General features: G+C 33.2%; 4 protein-coding genes and 1 non-coding gene across 20 annotated transcripts; 3 read left to right on the top strand and 2 right to left on the bottom strand.

Moving 5' to 3' along the window:
* The first annotated feature begins 2,516 nt into the window (after positions 1 to 2,516).
* LOC103495554 (protein TIC 20-IV, chloroplastic) lies at positions 2,517 to 4,747 on the top strand. Of its 2 annotated transcripts, none has more exons than XM_017046195.2 (3): positions 2,517 to 2,684; positions 3,172 to 3,326; positions 3,952 to 4,747. In XM_017046195.2, the coding sequence occupies exons 1-3, from the start codon at positions 2,638 to 2,640 to the stop codon at positions 4,608 to 4,610; spliced, it is 861 nt and encodes a 286-aa protein (XP_016901684.1). In that variant the 5' UTR covers positions 2,517 to 2,637; the 3' UTR covers positions 4,611 to 4,747. The 2 variants fall into 2 exon arrangements, with proteins under 2 accessions (XP_016901684.1, XP_008455368.1); XM_008457146.3 differs by having other exon boundaries at positions 2,522 to 2,684; positions 3,166 to 3,326.
* Positions 4,748 to 5,166: 419 nt separating this feature from the next.
* Positions 5,167 to 5,238, top strand: TRNAD-GUC (transfer RNA aspartic acid (anticodon GUC)). Its single transcript has one exon. It is a non-coding gene; the product is annotated as a tRNA-Asp (tRNA).
* A 548-nt stretch (positions 5,239 to 5,786) lies between these two features.
* Positions 5,787 to 8,671, bottom strand: LOC103495555 (uncharacterized). Its single transcript, XM_008457147.3, has 4 exons — positions 8,249 to 8,671; positions 7,695 to 7,903; positions 7,111 to 7,218; positions 5,787 to 6,643 (listed from the first exon to the last, which is right to left on the bottom strand). Exons 1-4 carry the CDS (start codon positions 8,538 to 8,540, stop codon positions 5,969 to 5,971), a joined length of 1,284 nt encoding a protein of 427 aa, XP_008455369.1. The 5' UTR covers positions 8,541 to 8,671; the 3' UTR covers positions 5,787 to 5,968.
* A 4,909-nt stretch (positions 8,672 to 13,580) lies between these two features.
* On the top strand, positions 13,581 to 15,773 carry LOC103495556 (universal stress protein PHOS34). 3 transcript variants are annotated; one of them, XM_008457150.3, is made up of 3 exons: positions 13,581 to 14,535; positions 15,242 to 15,288; positions 15,493 to 15,574. In XM_008457150.3, the coding sequence occupies exons 1-2, from the start codon at positions 13,782 to 13,784 to the stop codon at positions 15,247 to 15,249; spliced, it is 762 nt and encodes a 253-aa protein (XP_008455372.1). In that variant the 5' UTR covers positions 13,581 to 13,781; the 3' UTR covers positions 15,250 to 15,288; positions 15,493 to 15,574. The 3 variants fall into 3 exon arrangements, with proteins under 3 accessions (XP_008455372.1, XP_008455371.1, XP_008455370.1); XM_008457149.3 differs by having other exon boundaries at positions 15,237 to 15,288; positions 15,493 to 15,573; XM_008457148.3 differs by lacking the exon at positions 15,242 to 15,288 and having other exon boundaries at positions 13,582 to 14,535; positions 15,493 to 15,773.
* A 116-nt stretch (positions 15,774 to 15,889) lies between these two features.
* Positions 15,890 to 20,020, bottom strand: LOC103495557 (uncharacterized). 13 transcript variants are annotated; one of them, XM_051084713.1, is made up of 7 exons: positions 19,975 to 20,020; positions 19,220 to 19,361; positions 18,595 to 18,813; positions 18,345 to 18,439; positions 17,015 to 18,248; positions 16,738 to 16,884; positions 15,890 to 16,644 (listed from the first exon to the last, which is right to left on the bottom strand). In XM_051084713.1, the coding sequence occupies exons 4-7, from the start codon at positions 18,393 to 18,395 to the stop codon at positions 16,046 to 16,048; spliced, it is 2,031 nt and encodes a 676-aa protein (XP_050940670.1). In that variant the 5' UTR covers positions 18,396 to 18,439; positions 18,595 to 18,813; positions 19,220 to 19,361; positions 19,975 to 20,020; the 3' UTR covers positions 15,890 to 16,045. The 13 variants fall into 13 exon arrangements, with proteins under 13 accessions (XP_050940670.1, XP_008455378.1, XP_050940680.1 ...); XM_008457156.3 differs by lacking the exon at positions 19,975 to 20,020 and adding an exon at positions 19,782 to 19,930; XM_051084723.1 differs by lacking the exon at positions 19,975 to 20,020 and adding an exon at positions 19,782 to 19,930 and having other exon boundaries at positions 18,345 to 18,448.
* Between the last annotated feature and the right edge of the window lie 3,558 nt (positions 20,021 to 23,578).

Raw genomic sequence — 23,578 nt, forward strand, 5'->3', positions numbered from 1 at the left:
GATGTCCTAATATTCGAAGATCAAACTTTTGTTGCATGAAGAAATGAAGAACATTTATTTATGTTTTGATGATGGATGTGATTTAGGGAGAGTTCCTCTATTACACTACCTTAATATGTTGATGGATGAGAAACTTGATTAAGGGGGAGATTTTGGTTTAACCAATTCATCTCTGAAATAGATTAGTGATAGATTTACTTGTTGTAATATTGTATCACTTATAGTACTGAGTGAATAATAGGTGTTTTAAACTATGTATTGCAAATAATAAGATTGTAATTATGATTTATACATCAAAAAAATAAAATCTATGATCTCAAGTCAAGGACCTTAGACGTAGATGTTGTTTCATCGAACTGGGTTAACGATGTCTTGTGTTTCTACTATCTCTACTTGTATCCTCTGCTATTAACTGAGGGATCTTCTCAAATATTGATATCGACTCCTTCATTGTTTTATCATAAAATATTCAGATGTCCAAAAATAGAAATGGACTAAAGTACATATGTTGATATTTTTACAAAAATCATGTTTGTTTTATAAAAATATTTTTTAAGATATTTAAAAATACTTAAATATTTGTGTTTGTTTTATCGGTTTTCTATCCAAAAATGTTTGTTTACATATTTGCATTATGTTTCAATTAGGATGTCTTAAGACTATTAATTAACTTATCACTTATTAATTAATATAAGTTGAATTTATCTAGCATGTTTATTTTACTTTATTTTTAAATTAATATAGTTTTAGTATTTTATTTGTAAGTTTTCTTAACAGAATAATATATTAGTATAAGATATTTATATAAAATATATATATTAATTTAAATTTAAACTTAAATTTAAATATTCTTTTAAAAAAACAAAACAACAACTATATAATCAAAGAAACTGAACATAATATAAAAGAATTATTTTAATTATAAAATTAAAATAAAGAAGGATGGAAATTATATTTATATATTTATATGAAAAATTGTAAAAAAAAAAAAAGTAAAAAGTAAAAAGTGGACGCCGGAAATCTAAAAAATTCAGATTGCCAGAGAGCATCCAAAACATTCAAGATGTACTTCGTAAGAGTATCCTAAGATGATCCAAAATCTTCAAATACTTAGACATCTAGCATGACTACAAAAAATTGTAGTAATCTTGATATCCATCCATAATTTCTACGAAAAAACGAGCCTTCTGGATTAAAATATAAATTTGAAATTCATAATTATATATTAGTTAATTTTAAAATATTCGAATTTGTCAAACTTGTTAGAATAGGTAAGAAATAGTGGGTTTAGTTGGTTTGAAAAGAAAAACTATGTTAGCTTTCTTATAACAATTACTTATTTGTAGTAGTTTTCAATATTTACCAACAATTTTTTTTAGATTTTAAAAAATTATTTATTTAAATTTAGTTCGGTAACTATTCTTTTTTTTGTTTAGTTTTCAAATTTTAACTTGGTTTTTTAAACAATAGGTAATAAAAGCAAGTAATTTAATTTAGATGTGGAATGAGTGCTTACAGACTTAATTTAAAAAGAACAAAATAGTTATCGAATGAGACCTTACTTTTCAAAACTTGAATGAATGTTTAAAAACTTAAAATGGTTACTCAACATACCTTAGTTTTCAAATTTGAATTGACTTTTAAAACATAATAGTTAGGTTTATAGATTTTAAATTTTGTAAAGTTAAAAATATTACCAAACGAGGTCAGAGTTTGAATTCCAACGACATTATTTTTCTCAGCAATTAACATTGATTCTACTTGTTAGATCTTCTATGTGTTTAAATTAATAAAAATGTAAAATGATCTAATATTAAATTTGCATTCATCAATCAACTCAAACTTTTTGATCCATCTATAATTTTAGAACTTTTTGTTTTTAAAAATTAATCTTATCTACTAAACCACAATAAAATTTTAAATCATAAAGTTATTACTTTCATACGTTTTTCGGTTGAGATTCGAATTACATACCTCCGTCCAGTATTTTTGTCGCTCTTTTAACGTTGTTTCATGCGAATCCTAAGGTTAGTGTGGCTTATGGGCCACAAGTCCAACATACATTGTGGTTAGATCGTGGCAGAAACTCATTTAGGCCCACTTCCAGGCCCAATTAAAATTATGAAAATTCCACGTGGGAATTTTTAAATAGATTAAAAAAAAATTAAGTATACACATCACTAAAATTAATAAATACCCCAACTTTTCATAAATCATAAAAATATACCTAACTAAGCAGAATTTAGGGCTAATTAAAAAAATTATAGTAATTTAAACAATTTAGGTAAAAACGTTAAAAGTTTGTCTCTTCAAGAGATGCATTCAATCATAAACTAAAATATTTTGGAAGTATATATATATATATATACGAAAATTGAATTCGGATAGACAAAGTATGGATTATCGAATAATTTAATTTATTTATAAAAGATATAAATAAATAAATAAATAAATAAATAAATAAATAAAAGGGTTAGTATGGGAAAATGACCTCAAAAGTTTGTGGATATTTCTAGAAAGAGATCGATAAAATATGAAATTAGAGATGGACCCTATTCGGCTATTCTTGCATGCAAAGTAACACGGCCCTAACCTCCTCCGCCCTCTCTTTTCCCTTTTCCGCGAAAAACAGGAAAGATGTTTGCGGAGACGACGACCGCGGCCGCCGCAGGAGCATCCGTACGGTATGTTGTCATCTTCGATTGTTTCGTTTGTTTCCTCTTCTTTCCCGTTTAATTGCTATTTCGTTGTACCAAAACTACGAAATGATTACAGTTTTAATTTTGGGCGTTTTATTTCGAGATATTTCGTTTTTTTTTTTTTTTTTTTTGATTGTTGATGCTTCGTTAGTTACTAAAAACAGAAAATGTGTTGGCATCCTATGATTTCGACTCTTTTTTTCTCGTTTTTTTGTTTGAATTTAGAACAAATGTTTGGACTACATATCTGGGGGGAATCTATTTTAGATGATTTGTTGGGAAATCCGAAGGAAAATTATGTCAATCGTTTTAATTTCTCAGTTGTTAAATGAATAACTTCCCAGTGTTGGGTTTTTGGTGTTGTTGATATTACTCTTCATGCTGCAGCGTCTGTTGATCTCCGTGTAAAATTTAATGGAAATTTGGCTACGGTTTGTTGTGTAACTTCTAGTTGATCTTGATTTAGGTACAGTGATGTGTTTTTGAAGAGATGTTTCAAGCCCAGCCTAGTGGTTATGCCCCAATGTCGTCGATTGGCTTCTGCTAACTTAGACACAAAACTTGCTTTATCTATTACCAAAGCTAAACAGAAACCTTGTAAGGAACTCAAGTTTTCTTCTTCTAGAGGTACGAAAATTTTCCAACTCTAGCGTTTTAATTACTTCTTATTTTTGTTTGAACATTTGAAGAAATATTGTTTAACTCTTGTGGTTGTTTGTGGGTTTGAGTATCAAGATTTAATGTGTTGGAGCTAGTAAGTTTGTGTTTGATGTGTTGAGTTGTTTAGTCTAGAATTTGAAACATTGGAGAGAGGAAGAGGGAAGATGGAGTTCGCGATAAATGTGCAAACGCCAATAGTAAACATTGTCATAGTCAGTAGATTTGAGTTATTTAACAGTCACCAACTTACTAAATCGGTGGGTGAAACATTCTCTTGTAGTGTGCACAGTATTGTGAAGGTGGATTACAAAAGATATCCTTGTCTGTCTACTCTGTATGTGGGATAATTATTACTCTTGATTGTTGATTAAATGTAATGAGATATGTGTACCTTGGGAAATCGGTTTTCAATCAATCCAAACCCTGGTCCCAGAACTTTGTTATTCCCTGGAAAATGGCGTTGATCATATTGTTCAGCTAGAATTTATATAGTTTATACTTTATCCAAGTTTTGCTATTTGATTCAATGCTATCATATTACTAGAGTTTGAAAAAAACTAATAATGTCAATTTTGAATATTATGATTTCCAGGAATGTTGATATCACATATTTCTTCAGCAGCATCCCCACATCTATCTGGGGAACAAGGCAGGCTGTTCCATAAACTTCCACTTTGGCCTCCACGAAATCATGCTAGAAAGGGTCCTCGAGCATTCAGAGACGACTCTTACAGTGTAAAACGCCAATCTGGGGTCACCCAAAAACCAGAATGGTGGTTGAGGACTTTGGCCTGTGTTCCATATTTAATGGCTGTGCAGATGTCAAGTACAGCATATTACCTCATGCCTTTGTTGGAACACTTGGATGTTGATAATTTGATATTTTATGTCCCCGGATCTGTTCAGAGGTTACCGTGGTGGTTCCCCATGTTGTACTTCAACCTTGCATACTTTGGAGTCGTGAGGAATAAAGAATTGCCTCATTTCTTTCGGTTCCATGTCATGATGGGGATGTTATTAGAAACCTCGCTCGACATCATATGGTATGCTAGCAATTTCATGCCACTCATACATTACAATGGTACATATGCAATGCAATACTGGGCTGCAGTGGGGTTCATCTACATTTCCAGCTTGTTGGTGTGTATAAGGAGTTCTCTCTTAGGGACTTATGCCAAAATACCATTCATTTTCGAAAATGCACTTATTCATACATTCTTTAATATAGGACGATATTATCGACCGTTCTAGACTGCAGTTAGGTATGTTATATGTGTTAGTCTTAGAGATAGAGAATAAAGAACCAGAGAGTGGGCTCTAGATCAAGCCTGATGTTGTTTGTTAAATTTTAACCGTGACTGCCAATTATTTATGGTTATATTTGGTCATCTTACTCTCAATTTTCCACCTTTTACTATAGAATGAAAATTTGCAAATTTGTTCAGTGTCTATGCAGCTCTATATACATATATATATATGTAGTGATTTAGGGATGCATTTTCTTGTGGTGGTTTTAGGCATTTGGTACACTACAAATCCATTTCATTGTGAATGTGAAGTAAATGTAGTTTTAGGTCATCAAACACAATGAATGAAAATGTGAAGCAAAAAATTTAAAAATGAAAATGAGAAAAGAAGGAAAAAATGTGAAGTAAAAAACTAAAAGAATGAAAATGAGAAATAAAAAATTAGAAAATTATTATATCGATATAATAGAAAATTATTTCAAATCTATTAAAATTACTTTATCATTTAGAAAATCTAAACTTACTTTATCAAAAACTTAAATATAGCTCTTCTCAACAAGGTCGTTGTAGTATAGTGGTAAGTATTCCCGCCTGTCACGCGGGTGACCCGGGTTCGATCCCCGGCAACGGCGTTTTCTTTTTTTCTTTTTGTCATTGTCATTTTTTTTAAAATTGAAGGCGGTTGGAGAATATCGATAAATTTTATCAGAATGCGTCGCTTTGATCATGATCCCGTCATCTAGATACAGTCGTCATATAATTATTTGTTGCCATTTTGAAGAGAAATTACAAATATACTCTTCTGTAGCCATTTTCTTCAAATTTGGCTGTAAATTTGATTTCATTTTAAGTTAAATAAGATTAGTGTTTCTTATTTCTGTTTCCGGTGTTTTCTCTTAAACAAATAAAAGTATAATTCTATCATTCTTGACTTAATAAATAGATAGTGAAGATTTATAAACAAATATATCACAAAAAGTCTTGGATATTTGATTTTGAAAACTAATTTCCATGTATATTCTTTTCACGTGTTTATTTCAAAGTTTTACAGAATAAGAAACTAAAAAAAATTATTACCAAAAATGTTTTTCAATAATTAAAAAAAAAATAAACAACAAATATTTTTTATTAAAACAGTTAAAGCAAATGTGAGATAAGAATGTTAGCAGGCAGATGGAAGTGGATCACCCAATTTATAATAATTTATCATACAAAATCAGGATGGATAGATTCTTATCAAACAAGGTCTTGGTAGTATAGTAGTATAGTGGTAAGGTCTTGGTTCAAATCTCTTGGCAAAATTAGTATATAATAGAAGCTTATCAACTCAAGGTAGGCAAGAAAGCAAGAAAAGCGTACCTTTCAAAGACAATCGTCTTCCGGAAGACGCGCACCACGCTGGACTCGTCTCAATGCACTCACTCGACCCAAACGAACGCCCGCATTCAAAATGCCAGCATTTGTACCTTTCTTCGAGTTAACAAACTTAATGTCGACATTTTTTTCAACTTTCTCTGTTCCTTTTTTCTTGTGATGGAACTTATTTACAGGTTGCTTTGCTCCACAGAGGCGACCGAAGTAGTAAAGGGGTTCGATGTAACAAGAAGATGAAGAAACAATGCCTTTGATGGTGGTTGGACGGACAAGCTTTATGAATTCTTGTATCTCTGAGAAGCAAGCATGGTCCGAGTATGGAACTGAAAAAATGTAATTGTGCAACTTCGTAACCGATTCTACTTTTCCAGTTTGCTTCTCAATCAAGAATCGACCATTTTCATTCAACTTGCTTCGGCGATAACGTGTGGTGAGAAGCGAACCAGAATGAATACCATCTCCTTCATGGGGTCTTACCACCCAAGGAAGACCCGATGGCATGATTCCGATGGTTGGGCGCATCTGGTTTAATCCCTCGAGAGTATCTATGCTGAAGCTGTAGCGAGGAACAGCTCGAACTCTAGTAAGATTCGTCTTTGTAGTGAATTCGTCATTGAAACCAAGAAGATGCATCGTCTGCAAGCGTTCTGGCCATACCCAAACCTTCAAGAAGAAATTAAATTTCTTTTCTTAAGAAAAGGATCAACGGTGAAAACCAGTAAGATAAGACAACCATCTAACATGGCAAAATTCATAGGATTTTTGTATTCTAGGCAGTTGGACACATGGAGTTTGAACAGATACTTCTATACCTTATAATCAGCCTCAAAATAAAATATAATCAACTTCTACTACATTTTGTATCTACCCGCCAAAACGTAAACGTTCGAGATGGGAGTAATTCTTTAAAGAAGCTATTTTAATCTTCCCTCACTCAATTTTACACAAAGAAGAGAGGCAGCACTATTTGAACCAAACTAATGAATCTCCATGCTAAATTAGTCAATATATGACTTGTTTACATGTTGTTAACCACTTCCGTCGTTTAATTGTTGTGCCCTTCAATAAAAGAAAACTGTTCCAAAACGCATTAGTGAGCTGCATAATCACATTCTTCACTTAGAACTAACCTTCAATCCAAGCATGCGAGAAATGTGAACTAAAAGATCTTCCTTCCCCAGAGAATTAATGCCAATGATGATATCATGTTGTGGATGGGAGGCAATGATATCAACAATCTGTATCAATTAATCAAGAAACAAAAACATTAGAAAGGTAGAAAACTAGCAAAAGAAAACAATTTTAAGAAGACGATATGGTACTGGTTGTACGGGTCCAGGGTCCAATCCTAAGAATTAAAGAAACTCCAAAGCCCAATCCAATGATTAAAAAAACCCCATTCCCCAATGTTTTTCCAGAATGCATACTATCAGGTCAGAGAAGCTTCTTTAGGTCTCTCTCGTAGGAATCAATATGAATGCACAAACGTAATGGTTCAAAATGGTTATTTCCATTGAATTCAATCAAAAGCCAGGAGAATAATAGCATAGAAATAACATCAAGTAGCCTTTGATTCCTCATGACTGAGTGGAAAGGATCCTTCAGTCTTCAATCCTTCATTTACCTAAATCTAACCTATGGTTAGTTCATTCTTACAAGGAAATGAAATTACATGCCATCAAGTATAAAGAAACTTTCAAGAAGAATTCTTAACCTGCCGTGCAGCAATTTCTCGAGAAGGAAACGCATATGAAGGATTGCAGTAGGTATTATCCAAGTAAAGAATGTCGACAGTGTTATCCTCGAGTGCATTCAGAAGGGCTATCCTTCCTTTATTCGCCCTTTCACTGCTCATTTCCCACCGAAAATCCCCTGTGTACATCAAGCAGCCAAAGTCTCCACGAAACAAGAGCATAACAGCACCTGACCGTAGCAAAAAAGAAACAGCACAAGTAAACGCTTGATCAACTAATTCGCTCTCGGCTCTAGCAACAAACAAGAACAGAAACATAGTCCGTCCTATTACTAAATGCAACAACAAGAACGGAACAAGACGGCAAGAGATTGATCAACTAACGAGTTCTAGCAACGAACCAGAACACAATCATAATCCAAATACAAAATGCAGTAATTCTTCCTACCGATACAAATCTTAAAATCGCCTATCATAGAATTAGATAAAAGAATCCACTCCTTTCAGGACTTATAACAAACAAATGCCGATCAACTCATCAAACAGCGAGATGAAAGCTTTGAATCTTTAATTACCAGGACAATGGTGAGCGTCGATTGCCAGGACCTTGATAACTTTCCGTGAACCAGATGAAGGTGAAATCAATGAGATTGAATGCCATAAACCAATTTCGAGGACGCGGAGCAAGGAGAGGTTGAAATTGGGGAATTTGAATGGGAAGAGTTTGGCGGTGAGGCGAGAGCAGAAGAGTGGGCCTTTAGACCATTGCGAAGACAAGCCTTTGGTGTGGTCGGAGTGCAGGTGAGTCAGAAAATAGATCTGGCTACCGTCCGACCACCGGTCCACCGAAATCAAGCCATTCTCCATCCAGCGGCGGTGCCGGCGTAGGAGTTGGATTCGAATTTCCAAAGAAACTTGGGAATTTGGCGGGATGAATATTTATTTATGTTCAATAGATTTTGATACTTTCGGCGGTTAAATGAAATTCAATCGCACTTGATGGGAAGATAAAAAAAAAACGGTGTTGCGAACGTAACTACTCCGTTCACTTTGCGTGACGTTATATCATCCGTTAATTAATTATGTATTTCACAAATGTTAATTCTCACAAACGTTAATTAATTATGTATCATCCGTTAATTAATTATCTTAGCCTCACTCATAATCATGCAAAATTTTGTATTTTAAATATATAATTGGATTTAATTTTTGGGATGTTTCCTATGTGTAAAAAAATAAATTGAATTATTTATAATTATATCAAATTACTATTGTCTATCTACGGACAAATATTTTTTCTCGTTTAGATATTAATTCAAAGTATATTATTTTAGTACTTGACTTCAATAATAAATAGATTTTTTCCTTAATCATCTCCTTGTGGTGTAATTTCTACGCATATGTTTTCTTAATCTTTTATAGTTTATGTTATTATTTATGTAAGTTAGCTAATTTTGTTCATATATGATTTTGTATATTATTTTGTTTGTACTACATATTAAGAGTAAAATATCCAACGTTTGATATTGAAGTTTAATTTCTATAATTTTTGTATTACTTGTATTAAAATTTTAATTTTGAATAAATTTTATTCATAGTTAATATCCTGGTTTTAGAAGTAGTGATCATACCAAGTGTTGATACCATTATGCTAAGCTCATTTTGACCATTTTTTTACGCAAAACTGTAATGGTAAGGAAAAAAACAAAAAAGTTATAAGTAATATATGTTTTGAGATGCAAAATGCTACAACAAACTATGGTCTAACATCCTCAAGCTTTAGGAAGGAATTTAGAACAAGATGGCAATCAATTGGAAAATTGTGTCATGTGAAAGCAACATGGTAAGAGCCATGTTTAGCCAACTTACAAGCAACATTGTTTTAATCGCGATAGATAAACCGAAAGGTGACCATCGAAAAGGAAGGTACCAATGCCAGATGTCCTAAATCAACCCTGATCCTCATTCTTAGGTGTTGGTTCCATAAAGTGATTAGTAGGTTGATAAGCACTTGCTAGTTAGAAAATATGTATAATCAACACTGACACGACACCCTTCTCTTTGTTGAATAAGAGATGCAAAAATTTCACAAATCGCTATCACCTTCACACACAAAGAAGTGTGATAGGAATTATAGATTCCATACGATGTGTCGGATGCAGGAGAGGTATGTGCGAAGGGATTCAAAATCACACAACCAAACCTAGTGATATTATCACCTCCTTTAGAAGATGCATCATCGATAAACAAAGCTAACAAATTTTTTTTCCCAAAAGGAGATCATATTAAAAGATCCATCTGAAGAATATTGTTTTGAGCACACATTTTACCAAAAAAAGAATTTAAGTATTACTTAATTCATCGACTCCAGCAAGCAATAAATAGGACAAACTTTTTATAAAAAATTCTATTACGATCATTCCATATAAACCAAACGCCAACACAAGCCAAAGCAAACTGCTTAGGTTTGGGCAACCATAATGGTTGGTCAACATACAATTTGCAAAAAGAGGCATCTTCCATATGGGTCCAAGTTGGGATAGGAGTCCTCCAAGCAGATGTATCCGAGAACAAGCAAAGAAGATGTATTCCACTTATTCAGTGCCCACTCCACATATGTAAATATCATCAACATCAATATGTCAACTACATAGACATACTAGGCAAATATCATCAACATCAACATATCGACTGCAAAGACATTGTCCGTTGGGACATAGTGGTGGAAAGTCTACCACATGAAGTCCTTCATTTTGGAGGGAAATTTAGCGTCTCATAATTTATTCTACCACGTTTTTCAGCCTTTAGTGCTTGTGGACATTCACAGGCAACTGAAAAGGCAATGGCATACGCGCTACAAACTAAATACATTTCTTTATTATCAAAACGCTACATTCAATTACTATTATTTGTCTGGCTAACAATAGTAGTACTAAAGTTGACTTCCTAATCCACGGGTAGAACATATTTTTCACTTTTCCAACGTTACAACCCCAAAAGAATTGTCTAAACATATATGGTCTCACACTATTAATAAATGTTTTAAATCTAAATATAATTGTTTCAACGAGTATAATTTTTTTTAAAAAAAAAACTAAAGATATCGAACTTTCCACTACGAAATTCATATCAATTACTAAACCTTACACAAGAGCACATAACTACAAGATTAATGTGTAATATTGTGCATATCTTAAAATGTCTAAGAACTCTTTCTTTTATCCTCTTTAATACGCTTTTTCAATACATCAAGAGACCTATTAAACCCTTTAATTTTGGCATGTTTGGTGTTTGAATTATGGTTTCTGTATTCTCTTGTTAATTTTGCTTCTTTGTCCCTTCTCTTATGTCACTTTCCATCTTCCCTTTTCCAATTTGTTTTATCTTCTTTTTCAGTCTCGAGTGGATGCTTTGCTGCCACCCAATTTTGGCCTCATTTCACTTCACTTTTTGTACTTTATTTATCTTCTACACAATACTTTTCTTTTTACCTTATAGTTTTTAATCTCTAAATTAACTACTCCCTACCAAAGCTTTTATGTTGTAAATATCAAAATCTTAGTTTTTTTTAGAAAATATGATTGAAAATTTTAATAAAGTGTTTTGATGGTGACAAATGATAAGGAGATGATCTTGGATATATAAGTAAGAACAACTATCTCCATTACTGCCAAAAGCGAAGCCATAAACTTATTTAGATCATTGTCATATTTGGAGGTCTTTCTCAAGTAAGATTGACTTCTCTCTACTCTTTTGAACTGAAATATACATCACAAGAACTAATTTTTTTTATCATAAAGTCAATAGTACAAACTTTAAATTATTTGTATTTTGTTCATGGTTGTCCTTTGCTAAATCCTTCTCTTTTTTTTCCCCTTTTAATTTTGCCTATTTGTCCCTTCTCTTCTGTGACTCTATCACTTTCAATCTTCCTTTTCCTAATTGTTTTATCTTCTTTTTCAGTTTCAAGTGATTGCTTTGCTGCCACCTCATTTCCACTTTTTGTAGCCTCTAAACATTTCTTTTTAGAAATTTCTTGTGCATAATTTCCTACATATTAAAATTAGAGTTCTCGGTTTATAAAAAAAAGTTCATTAAAAGAATATAAAATAATAGTGAAATTGTGGAATTGTGGAATTGTACAGACACATCTAAAAACATAGAGAAAAATAATAGTCAAAACACTTCAATAATGAGAGCAAAAGGAAAAGGCTTGGATTACATGAATGATGATTAATGTAGCAACAAGTTTGAGTACCCAAAGAAAAATCAAAATGTGTGTCACCATAGACAAACAAAAACAATGTCATTGTCAAAATGTTTCAAGGCATAGGTGTTCTTATTGCAATGTTGCCTGTTCAACTAGTGCAAATACTCTGTGCATCAATCATAAAAATCTTCGTGAAATTTAATTTCACAACATATGTGTTGTTATTTTATCTTTATGGCATACAATGATTTTGAATTTGAGGTACGTGAGTCTATAGTCTTTTTATTTTCATTTCTTTTCATATTTGATGATATTGATGTGAATGTGATGTATATCAGTCTATTGGATAGAATCTACTGTATTAAAGATGCTTTGTATTTTTTTTTTTTCTTCCTTAAAGTATAATCATTTAATTGTTAATGATAAACTTATACTTTTCTAATGTTCTAAATAGGTTTACTGTCACACAAAAAATGTAACCACGATATCTCATTTGCCAAAAAAGAAAAATAAAATTATTAGTCAAGGTTGATGACTTTTTCATGTCTTGTATCACTAAGGTCACAATGCAAGTAAATACAAGGTATATATTATATTATTGATACGTTAGTGACCAAGAGAAGTGTATTTATTGACTAAAAAGACTAAATAACTATTCATTAGGGGCATTCAAATAATTGGGCAACCCGAACTACTCGATCTAAATTGTAAGGGTTGGATTGACTTAGTTTTTATTTGAGTTGAGTTGGGTTGGTTTTTTTTTTTTTTTTTTGGGGTTGGGTGACAATTACATTTTTTTAAATCTAACCCAACCCAACCCGAATTTCTAATATTATTAAAATATATATTAACTTATAAATATTATAATTCCCACGTGTTATTATGAAGTTTATTTTTAAATTTGTAATAGATATGTTGAATTTTGATATTTAACATTTGAGTTTCATTTGAGTTTTATGAAATTTTAGTTATCAAAATGTGTTCTATATATAAATAATATACTAAAAAAAAAAAAAAACTCGACAATCCAACCCAAATTTTGAGTATTGGTTTGGGTTGAGTCGAACATCTTATTTAGGTTATCAATTTAACAAACTCGAGAATTCGGATTAGTTCAAAAAATCTCCCTAACCCAAATTCATTTACACACCTACTATGCATAAATAAAATTTTATACACAAAGTTAAAGCCTCAAAAAAAGAATATTAAAAGAAAGACCAAAGTGAAGAACAAAAGAAAAGGCATATTTGAGTCTCTAACAAAAGTGTTATACTTATTATGTATTAATACCACAAGTCCACAACTACACTTTTAAGTTAATTCTTACGTATTCAACCACATGAAACATACAACTTAGTTGAATTGATTTAAGATCGGATCTAAACAACGTAAAAACGAGAAAAATTAAACCAAAATAAGGTAGAATTTAATGATTTTTTCATATACATATAAGTTTGAAACAATAGCCTTAATTAAGTAAATCTATAAATAACTCCAAAACAATTAAACACACCTCATAATAACACATAAAGCAGTGGTTTGGTAACGAAAAGAAAAGGAGGGGAATAATAATAAATAAATAACAATGTTTGGTGTTGGAAGGAACTAATGCTACGGATAATGGTAATTAAGGAAGAACATTAAATTAATTAATTACGGTTAGGGTTTGGTTATAAAAGGAATCGTCGGTCAATTTTCCAACGCTTTCTTAACTAATTCCTGTTTGGAAGTCATTTTTCTTCTCCATCTTCTTCCTTCTTCCAATTCTTCACATTCTCCATTTACATTTCCAGTTCTCGTTCTTTATTTCCCATTTTCTTCTTTATAAATTCTGTTTCCCCATCGAATTTCAACTTCCTTCAACAGCCGATCACGCCGTAATTTCGAAATTTCCCACTATGAGTCTTCAACCTACACGATCGGAGTCGGAATCTACTGTTCTTGACGGCGTCAGTCCTAATGCCGGCGTTCAAATCCAACCGTCGTCTCCGGGTTCCTTTTTATCACCGCGTCATTCATTGGATTCCCAGCGGAGAATCGCTATCGCTGTTGATTTGAGCGATGAGAGTGCATACGCCGTTCGTTGGGCTGTTCAGAACTATCTCCGTCCTGGTGATTTGGTGTTTTTTCTTCACGTTCAACCTACAAGCGTTCTTTATGGAGCTGATTGGGGATCAGTTGACCTTCATCAAAGGAATAGCAGCAGCGACGAGGTAAGCGCTGAAGAAACGCAAAGAAAGATGGAAGATGATTTCGATAATTTCACTACGACCAAGGCCGCTGACTTGGCTCAACCTTTAGTGGAGGCTAATATTCCTTTCAAGATTCACATAGTCAAAGACCACGACATGAAGGAAAGACTCTGCCTCGAAGTTGAACGATTAGGGCTTAGTGCTGTTATCATGGGGAGCAGAGGCTTTGGCGCCTCAAAGCGAATTACTAAGGGCCGACTTGGAAGTGTTAGCGATTATTGCGTTCACCATTGTGTGTGTCCGGTGGTGGTGGTTAGGTATCCGGATGACAAGGATGGTTCACGTGATGGAGATGCTGAAACCGGCGGCTCGGTGAAGAGTATTATTAGGGAGGAAGTGGAGCTTGATCCAGTGCCTGAAGATGAGCAGGAGTATCATGATGGTGACGAGGAGGTCAAAGGTTCGAGTTCTTGACATTATTTATCTCAATCTTGTGGGTTCATTTTGTGTTTGTTTGTGTTAGGTATATATTTTTTGCTCGTCAATTTCTTGACTTTTATGAAGCTTTTTACCTGAGATTGGATCTTTCCATCTTTCTGTTCATCATTGGATTCTCTTCTCTCTTTTTTCCTGTTGGAAAATAGATTGTATCTATTGATTAGATTTCTGGGTGGTGAGGATGATGTATTGCTGTCTTTTCGTTGGTCATTTCCAAAGAGTCCGTTCATTATTTCCTGGACTTCCATGGAGTAGTTTGCTTGGAATTTAGAATTTCAGATAGCAGTTCACTTCGAAGTTATAAATCTGTCCCAAATCGGTTTTTACCCCCTACTATTAAGTGATTTGTTTGATGTTTGTAATAAGCAGAGTTGGGGGGGACATCAGGGAAATTATGGACCAGTTAATCTTAGACTCCCATTTTTGGTCATTGTTTTAGAGACTTCTAGATATATCTAGGACTTGTCGATTATGAATATAGAAATTTAGATGTAAAATATGGTTTTTGTTTGTTTGTTTTGACTTTCCTTTCAAGAACGGATTGAAAATTCGAAGTATATTTTTTTTTGTATTTAGTTTCTTTTCATGGTAGTTTGCAGTTCTTATAAATGTTACATAGCCCTGTATAATAAGATTCGTCTTATTGTCTTTCCTCTTGAGCAGAGCAGATGATTAAATGAGGTGAATGGTTGTTTGTGGCTGGTAGTCTGCTCATGTAAGCTAAATTTCAATTGAAATTTTACTTCTTGGCAACTAAGTGATTGTAATTTGTTTTTTAATATGATATATAGTATATGTTAGGGTAGATTCTGATTTAAGCACATTTATTGTGTTATAGTCTGTTTTTCAGGCCTAAAATTCTGCATTATTTGGCAATAATCTCTGAGAACTCTGACATGCTTGAACTTTCTTAATACAGAAATTGTACACATGACAAAGGTAGAGAAGACTGCTGAGTGAATTGAGTTGACTTGAAGAGTTTGGTGTTTGTACATGATGAAAATATTTCATATCTTTTGTTGGAAGAACGAAAACCTTTATGGTTAGAGATTTCCATTCTCCATTTGTACATGGTGAAAAAGTATTTCATATCCTCTGTTTGAACAACGAAAAACTGTATGCTTCAGATATTAGTTTCTATTTGTGTAATGTTCTTCTCTCACTACTTTTCATATATAATAGTGCATACCTACATATTCATCCCGTGTTTCTTTACCTACTACTAAGTTTCGAGCAATCATCTAAAAGTAAAGAGTTGCGGAATTTTAATGTATCGATTTACTTGGAGGCAACTATCAAATTCTGAAAACTCAAAATAAAGAAAATTCAAATTTTGATAACATTGAACTTGAGAGAGATTATTGAACACTAAACTTAGCTCAAAAGTGATTATTGAACACTAAGCAACATAGTTCAAAAGAGTAGTTCAGACAACTTAACTCATTCAATAAGTATAGTAATAAATAATTAACTCAAAGATCAGCCAAAGTTCCCTCACTCCGACTCCGTCGCATATGAGAGTCCGATTTATACTCTAATTGCCTACTGCTCATTTCAAGACGATGGTGTTGTCGAGTACTGCCATTTACTTTACTTCCAGTAGGGGGCAGGGCATGGACATTTCCATGGCGAAGCTTGTATCGTCTAGGCGAGACTAATCCCTGGCTTCTGTGGCTGTGAGCAGTCTTCCTCACGCTCTTGTGATCTGGTCTTGCACCATGCTCGAGCTGATGGCTACTTATGCCTAGGCGGACTGACCGGTCGGTACCATCCTTCAAGGTACCGCCTTTGGTGGGCTGTCGGTTATAGTAAACCAGATGTGGAAGAAGGCTCTGCAGCTGTTTCTTCAATTGGTCGTCTCCAACATTCTTCTGTGCTGGGTTGCCTTCCAGGCTGATGACTTGCAAAGAATTGTAATTGGCAGCGAGTTGACCGAGACTCTTGATTGTCGATATCTTGTTAAAGCGTAGGTCGAGTATGCATAATTTTAAGAGTCGGTGAAGACCTTCTACCTCGCTAATTTTATTTCCAGCTAAATACAACTCCTTCAACGATGAGCAAGAAGCCAAGCCTTCATCAAGATTAAAAGGAGAGATCAGAGGCAAGATTACCATAATTTTTTCAGCCTTCGAACAAAATAGAGTTTAGAATTTGGGAAACATACCATGTCCAATTCGGCATATCCGGTTATAGCTCAAATCCAAAGCACGTAGTCGTGTCAATTCCCGTAAGCCTTCAATGTTTGCAATGTTATTTTTTGACAAATTCAGGCTATGTAAACCTCGGGGTAGAGAACCGGCAGTAATTTTTCCTACAAAGATAATGTATCATAACTGCTATTAGGGGACTGCATTATCTTCATATTCATCTGCTGATCAACATAATAATGAAAATGTCAAGAATTATATCAATTCTGAACAGCAGAGCTTAAACTTACAAACCTATGGAGTTTGCTGGTAGATTGAGCACCTTTAAGCTTCCAAATGCGCTAAGAAATGGGATCACAACCAATCCATGGTTTGCCAACTGTGCAGTAGTGGCTCCTGCATTCATTGAAGATATATATCTCTTAGCAGCTTCCATGCCTGCAGTTGCTTTGGAATCGACTCGTCCAACACTGGAACCAATTTCTATACTAGAATCTCTTTTCACTTCATTAACAGCAGATTCATATACTTCAGTTGTTTCATCATACGAATTACAAAATTGAAGATCACTGACCCACTCCTCAATCCGCTTCATCCTGAAGTCATTGGTTGGCAATTCATTAAGATATTGTACCGAGGATTCAGATTCTTCTTGTAGAGTCTCCCTTGGGTTTATTTCATCTACAACTGATGTCTTCCAGTCCCGCTCAACATCACAGTAAGAAGAATCTTTCCCGTCATCCGACAAATTTTCATAATAAGTTCTCCCATTTTCATGCACAATATCTTCTCTTGATTGCAATCCATTTACCTGGGCTTCCATCTCATGAAGTGAGATCTCTCCATGCCTTGCAACATAGAGCTGGAGATCTTCTGAAGATCTCGATGGTGGTAGGAAATCCTTAGAGGGAGAACCACCAGAAACAGGTGATGAGGCATTAAAGTTTGGCATTGAACAGGATTTTACAATCATTTGTGTGGTGCTGCTAGGTGTATAATTCCTATTATCACCATCAAAAGATAACATACAGCCTGCATTATCCCCACCTTCTGTTTCTCTACATGCCGGGTCATCAGTAGAGAAGATTTCTTCTGTAATAACAGCACAAGAACTTGCACGAATAGAGTCTGAGGCTATGATGTCTTTAAACTGATCAGAGATGCCCAATCCTCGAGCCTTTCCAGAATCTGAAATCTCAAGCCTACATTGGGAACTGTCACAGGAAAATACTCTGCCTTCTTCGGTGTCGTTGTCTGCACCAGCCAAACCATCCCCATATGGCATGCTTCCTAGGGACTGACTTTTCTTCAGGCGATACGTCTCATTAGACATTCTGCTATTCTCAATGATGGAAGCCATGTGATTTGCTCTGCTGGTATCTTGTTTATCATTAGTCTTTATCAATAATTGATTAGGAGTTGTACTCTGAGGAGGTGTTGTACTCTGAGGAGGATTCTTTGATACATTACTTTGAGAAAGATCTTGGAGTGATTTCTGCATTGCTTCGGAAGATGGTTGGTCCATTTTCTGTATATGACACGGACAGACGAAATCAATTATACACAACCTGTATTAATAGAAAGCGATATACGTCAATGTCCAGAAGTGAGTCTTTCCATTTACCTTTACTTTGTGGTTATGATTGTGAGCATGGAAACAAGAAAATATAACCATTGTGGAGAAGGAGGACCAACTGAAAAACTACATCCACAGACAGCCTACATTTGCTGTACACAATATTAAATCGATGACAAAAACCAACTTGCTCGTTTAATGACAAGTCTTAAAACCAAGGTCTAATTCTTACAAGACGAAACGGAAGAACATCAGGCAATTACATAGATAGTTTCAACAGTGTTTAGACAATAATAACCTTAACCGTAATCGAGCGACAGCCCCTCTAAGACACGACACAATCTCCAAATGTGTGATGATCTTGATTTCCTCAAAACACCAATAGATATCACTCCATTATCCCACACCCATTTGAAGGTGCGAGAAGACTTGAAGCTAGTTGCAGCTGCCAGAGTGAAGGGAGTTTTTTTTTACCACCAGGGGAAACTAAACCAATACATGTAGAAGAGATCCAAACCTGATAAACAATCAAAAGAAAATATAAATATAGATTCAGAAAACAAACCTCCATCCAAATGATAAAGCAATCTAAAAAAGATACAACAAATGGTTCTGTTTCCAAATCCTAGATAACAACAACATGATTTCATAAAACAAACAAACCATCCATAGGATAAAACAATCTTAAAGAAGATACATACAACAAATAGTTTTGTTTCCAAATCCTATATAACAATTCATACAAAAACAAGAACAAGATTTCAGCAACTTCTATGGCAAAGATTCAGCTTAAATGAAGAGTTACAATCCAAGAAAAAAAAAAAAAAAAAGTCCAGAGATGACTTAATCTTCAATGAAACGAAAAACCCATTAAGGAAAAAGAGTTGCAATTACGAAACAAATGGAAGAATGGATGATCTAACCTTTTTCACCAAACATAGTTATGAAAAAACTTCAATCTCATGAAAGGGAGAATCCCTTCTCCTGTTTTTCTGGCAATGAATACGAAAATAAAGGCCCCTCTTTAGCTTTACATTGGTACATTCAACGCCAGACTGACGGTACCTGAACGATAACCCTAAACTTTAAACCATGACTTAAGAGCAAAAATCGACGGCCACAGATTTTCAATCAATTTTTTTTCCTGAGAAATAAATAATTCATTAAGAATAACAGAAAGGCAGATAAGAATTAAGGACAAAACTAGATAAAACCAAACAATCGAAGTTCGAAAAAAATAAAATTGGGAATTTGAATTTGAATTTGTTTCAAAAGAATTCGGAATTTGATTCCTGTCGGCAATTCTAATTCATCAATAATCCATGTAAATAACTCTAGTTATTCCCTAAACAAATCAAAATCTAGTCCACACAAATAAATAAAAAAAAAAGAAGGAAACCCATAGGCCATAAGAATTAAGAACAATAAACCTTTGTTTCCTTCTCTCTTTAATTTGATTTGATTTTGATGGTCCTCCTTTCTTACCTTGTATTAGCCGCAAAGTTCGTAGCTCCACCAGTATCTAATACGATTGATTATATCTTTTACCTATTTATTCTTTTTCGAAAAGATTAGTTCTTTCTCTTTTACAATCGTGTGGCCGATAAAAAAAAACGAAATTTATATTAATTTATTTGATGGGTCAGGATTATGAATTATGATGTCAGTTCAAGATTACCGTAGCCTCGGCAGCTTTTTCCGGAAAATCTCTCATCATTCAACTTGTGAAAGCCATGAACACGTACATGGTCAAGAAAAGGTTTGAGTTTATTTTTACCTTTTCATTTATTTTTTATGCTATCCTTCAAAATGTCAATTTAAATCTTAAATTAAATAATGATATAAATTTAAATCTTAAATAATAATCTTATTTAAATTTTAAATTTTGAAGATTGTATTTATTTTAACTCCAAACTAATAAAAATAGTATCGATTATTAATTTGAATTGATACGTTTGATTTGATTGATATTTGACTAATTTTTTTTAATTTGAAAATAATATTTTGTTGTTTTTAAATAAAAATTGGGGTAGGAAAATTGGATCAAGCATTTGGTTTTGAGCATAATATCTTTTCTATTATTTTGTTAACTATTGTAGATATTGTCTATCTAGAATCTAAAAGGAAATATTTTATTTTTAGGTATTTTTAAATATAGTAAAATTAATAATATTTATAAAATATAATAAAATTTCATATATATCATAGCGAAAGACTCCGATAGGTTAGTTATAGAATCTGAGTAAATATTTCTTTAACCTTTTTGATATTTACAATTTTTTTCTCTATTTTACCTTCATGTATGAGATTATTTTATTTTAATTATTAAAAAACAAATATTAGTTACATAACATATGAGATGATTTTATTTTTAATCATAAACATAATCAAAATATACCTTTTATTTTATGGTTATATCGATATATAGGATTGTCAACATCAGCTCAGCTTAATCGAATCTATGCTTCCGTGGATCATCAAAATGTTTATATAAGTTTTTGTCTTAGTTTTTTGTTTAGAAGTGTAAGTAGTTTTTTTTTTTTTTTTTATTATTCTTTAAAAAAGAAGAGTCCTTCTAATTATCTTCGGTTTTATTTTTTATTATTGTTTTTATTTTATTAAAGTTGGAGTACGAGGATTGCAAATGCTCAACTTGTGGAGAAGATAAAAATAAGTAGGTGTTTTTCCAAGGTTTTCGTAAAGATGTCTATAAGTTGATTGTTTGTAGAAACATGACTCGTAGCAATGGTGCCATCAGCATCATGAACATGATGACAATCCACCTTTATGTGTTTAGTTTGTTTATGAAAAGCGGGAGATTTTGAGCAATATGTTATGCAAACTAACTGTCGCAAAATAGATTTATGGCACATTGATGATCCACCCCAAGGCTCTCAACCAACACTTTAAGCCACTTGAAAGTTTAGTCGTAATCAAGGGCATGGAGCGATATTCAGCCTATGTTGACGAACAAGGCATCATTTGTTGCTTCTTGGTTTTCCAAGATATAAGAGAATTTCCAAGAAAAACAAGCCAATACGTAAAAGAGGGATGAATCAAAAGACAACTTGTCCAAGTTAAATTGGATCTTCCTGATAGAGAAAGGTCACAATTGGAGTGAAGAAGAATGCCTTGGCCAGGAGGACATCTTTTCAAATAACGAACCATATATATTGCACCAATGTTCTTGTCTTGGTACCAACATAAATTGAGCCAAAACGTACATCACATGAGCCAAGTTAGGTCGTGTGAAGGACAAGTATGGGAGATGTCCTATTAGTGTCAATGTTGTTCAAAATCTGACAATAGATTGCTAGTAGATAGTGCTACCCGATGATTATGCTTGATTGGAAACTCTGCATGTTTAGCTCCTTAAAGTCCCATTTTTGATCAAGTGATGTCAAGATTGTACTTTCGTTGACAAAGAAAAATACCTTCTACATTTCGAACAACTTCAATACCAAGAAATATTTCAAGATGCTCAAATCCTTCCTATGAAAACATTCACCAAAATATTTCTTAAATGAAGCAACGATGGAAGAATCATTTTTCAAAACAATTAAATCATCAACATATACGAGGAAATTTAGTTGAACTTGTCCTTGATGCAATGTAATAGCGAGTAATTGGAATAAAATTGGACCAATGTAACACCTCGAAGCTTGGCCAGCCATAAAAAATTTCTTGAGGCGACAGTGACATACCATATGCATTAACAATAAACTTAGGTGGTAATTTCATATACGCTTCCTCATTTAGATCAGCATGGAGGAATACTTTGTCAACGTCCATTTGTTGTAGTTCTCAATTATTTGCATCTATAACTGTAAGAAAGACTCACACAGTTACCAATTTTGCCACATGAGCAAAATGTTTCATAATCGTCAATACCCTCAACTTGGTGGTTGCCAAAAATTATGAGATGAGCTTTGAGTCGTTGGATTGTTCAGTTGTTGCATCAACTTGACATTCGATTTTATATACCCATCAAGGGCTTTCTTGCCTGGAAGTAAGGGTTCCATGACCCAAGCCTGCTTAGCTTCTAAAGCTTCAATTTCTTTTTGTTTAACTTCTCGTCAACTTACATCTTTCAAAGCCTCACTAAAATTATGAGGCTCGTGCCCTACTGTTATTGCCACAAGAAATGTACAATGGTACATAGAAAATTTATCACAGTTCAAAAAATATGCTATAGAAAATGGGGAGTACTTGAAAAGAGGGATGAGCTTTCTTTATGCATCGGTTCAATGACAAAATCATGAAGAAGAACATGTCGTCGTTTTATTTGTGAGCCTCTACTCAAAGAAACTTTGTTACTCATTGATCCATTGTCTTTGAGTTATTCTACTGGTGGAACTACAACCATACCTCAAAAGTTAATTTACCCAAGATACTATTATACTTTTCATCCATAATGACTCCTATGTCATCAACAACAATAGTTGACTCGACAACCTCATTTATTGTATCAACATTGCCAGAGAACCCTAACTTCTCAAAATTACTCTTTAAATCGTCCAAAATAGAATTTACATTCATAGCTACAAACATGTGATTGTTTATTCTAAATATATTTCTATAGTTAAATCGTAGATTTGTGATATTTTTTTGTTTACGGTTTATATCACATTCATACATTAAAAAAAATACACAATTTTACTTGAATAATTAACGTGAAGGACAAAATAAAATAGTGACTAAAAATTCTTTTCTCAAGACTCTTTTATCCACCCTCTAATACAAACTAGATATGTATTTTTCTCCCACAATGCAACACGAAGAAATTGAACTTATGAATTCAAGATTGATAATAAAAATTGGATTAAAATATTATTTCGATTTTATATTTTACGATTTGTTCAATTTTTAGTCATAGACTTTCAATAAATCTTAAATTTAGTTTCTCTGTTATAGCTTTTTAATTAACGTTTTTCCTAATTTAGTGAATGAAAATTATTAGAGTTATTTAATCGATTCGGATAGAAATTAACATCTAAATGCCTAAATTTAAAATTTAGTAAAAAGTAGGGTGACAAAATTGAAAAAATTTCCGGAAATAAAATGGTATATAAACATAAATTCCAAAATTTGAAAACTGAAACCGCGAATTTTGAATTGAATGGTTGCTTTTAGTTGCTCATAACATCGTCGGTTGGACGTCATCATCTCCAAAAGTGAAGTGAAGTGAAGTGAATTCTTGAGTGAGGGTCAAAAATGGGGTATCAGAAAGCGGAAGATTGTTGATCATTGGTATGAATTTCCTTTTCTTTTCAAACTTCTTT

This window comes from Cucumis melo, chromosome 1 (assembly GCF_025177605.1).
Source record: "Cucumis melo cultivar AY chromosome 1, USDA_Cmelo_AY_1.0, whole genome shotgun sequence".
In the NCBI taxonomy this organism is placed as follows: Eukaryota; Viridiplantae; Streptophyta; class Magnoliopsida; order Cucurbitales; family Cucurbitaceae; genus Cucumis; species Cucumis melo.

Coding starts and splice junctions, on each gene's coding strand:
- LOC103495554 (XM_008457146.3), top strand. CDS start 2,638: ATGTTTGCGGAGACGACGACCGCGGCCGCCGCAGGAGCATCCGTACG. Junction 2,685..3,165: donor GCCGCAGGAGCATCCGTACG/GTATGTTGTCAT, acceptor ATCTTGATTTAG/GTACAGTGATGTGTTTTTGA. Junction 3,327..3,951: donor CAAGTTTTCTTCTTCTAGAG/GTACGAAAATTT, acceptor TATGATTTCCAG/GAATGTTGATATCACATATT.
- LOC103495555 (XM_008457147.3), bottom strand. CDS start 8,540: ATGGAGAATGGCTTGATTTCGGTGGACCGGTGGTCGGACGGTAGCCAG. Junction 7,219..7,694: donor GAGAAATTGCTGCACGGCAG/GTTAAGAATTCT, acceptor TAATTGATACAG/ATTGTTGATATCATTGCCTC. Junction 6,644..7,110: donor CTCGCATGCTTGGATTGAAG/GTTAGTTCTAAG, acceptor TTCTTCTTGAAG/GTTTGGGTATGGCCAGAACG.
- LOC103495556 (XM_008457148.3), top strand. CDS start 13,782: ATGAGTCTTCAACCTACACGATCGGAGTCGGAATCTACTGTTCTTGAC. Junction 14,536..15,492: donor TGGTGACGAGGAGGTCAAAG/GTTCGAGTTCTT, acceptor TTCTTAATACAG/AAATTGTACACATGACAAAG.
- LOC103495557 (XM_051084713.1), bottom strand. CDS start 18,395: ATGGTTATATTTTCTTGTTTCCATGCTCACAATCATAACCACAAAGTA. Junction 18,249..18,344: donor ATCATAACCACAAAGTAAAG/GTAAATGGAAAG, acceptor TGTCATATACAG/AAAATGGACCAACCATCTTC. Junction 16,885..17,014: donor TCTACCAGCAAACTCCATAG/GTTTGTAAGTTT, acceptor TTATCTTTGTAG/GAAAAATTACTGCCGGTTCT.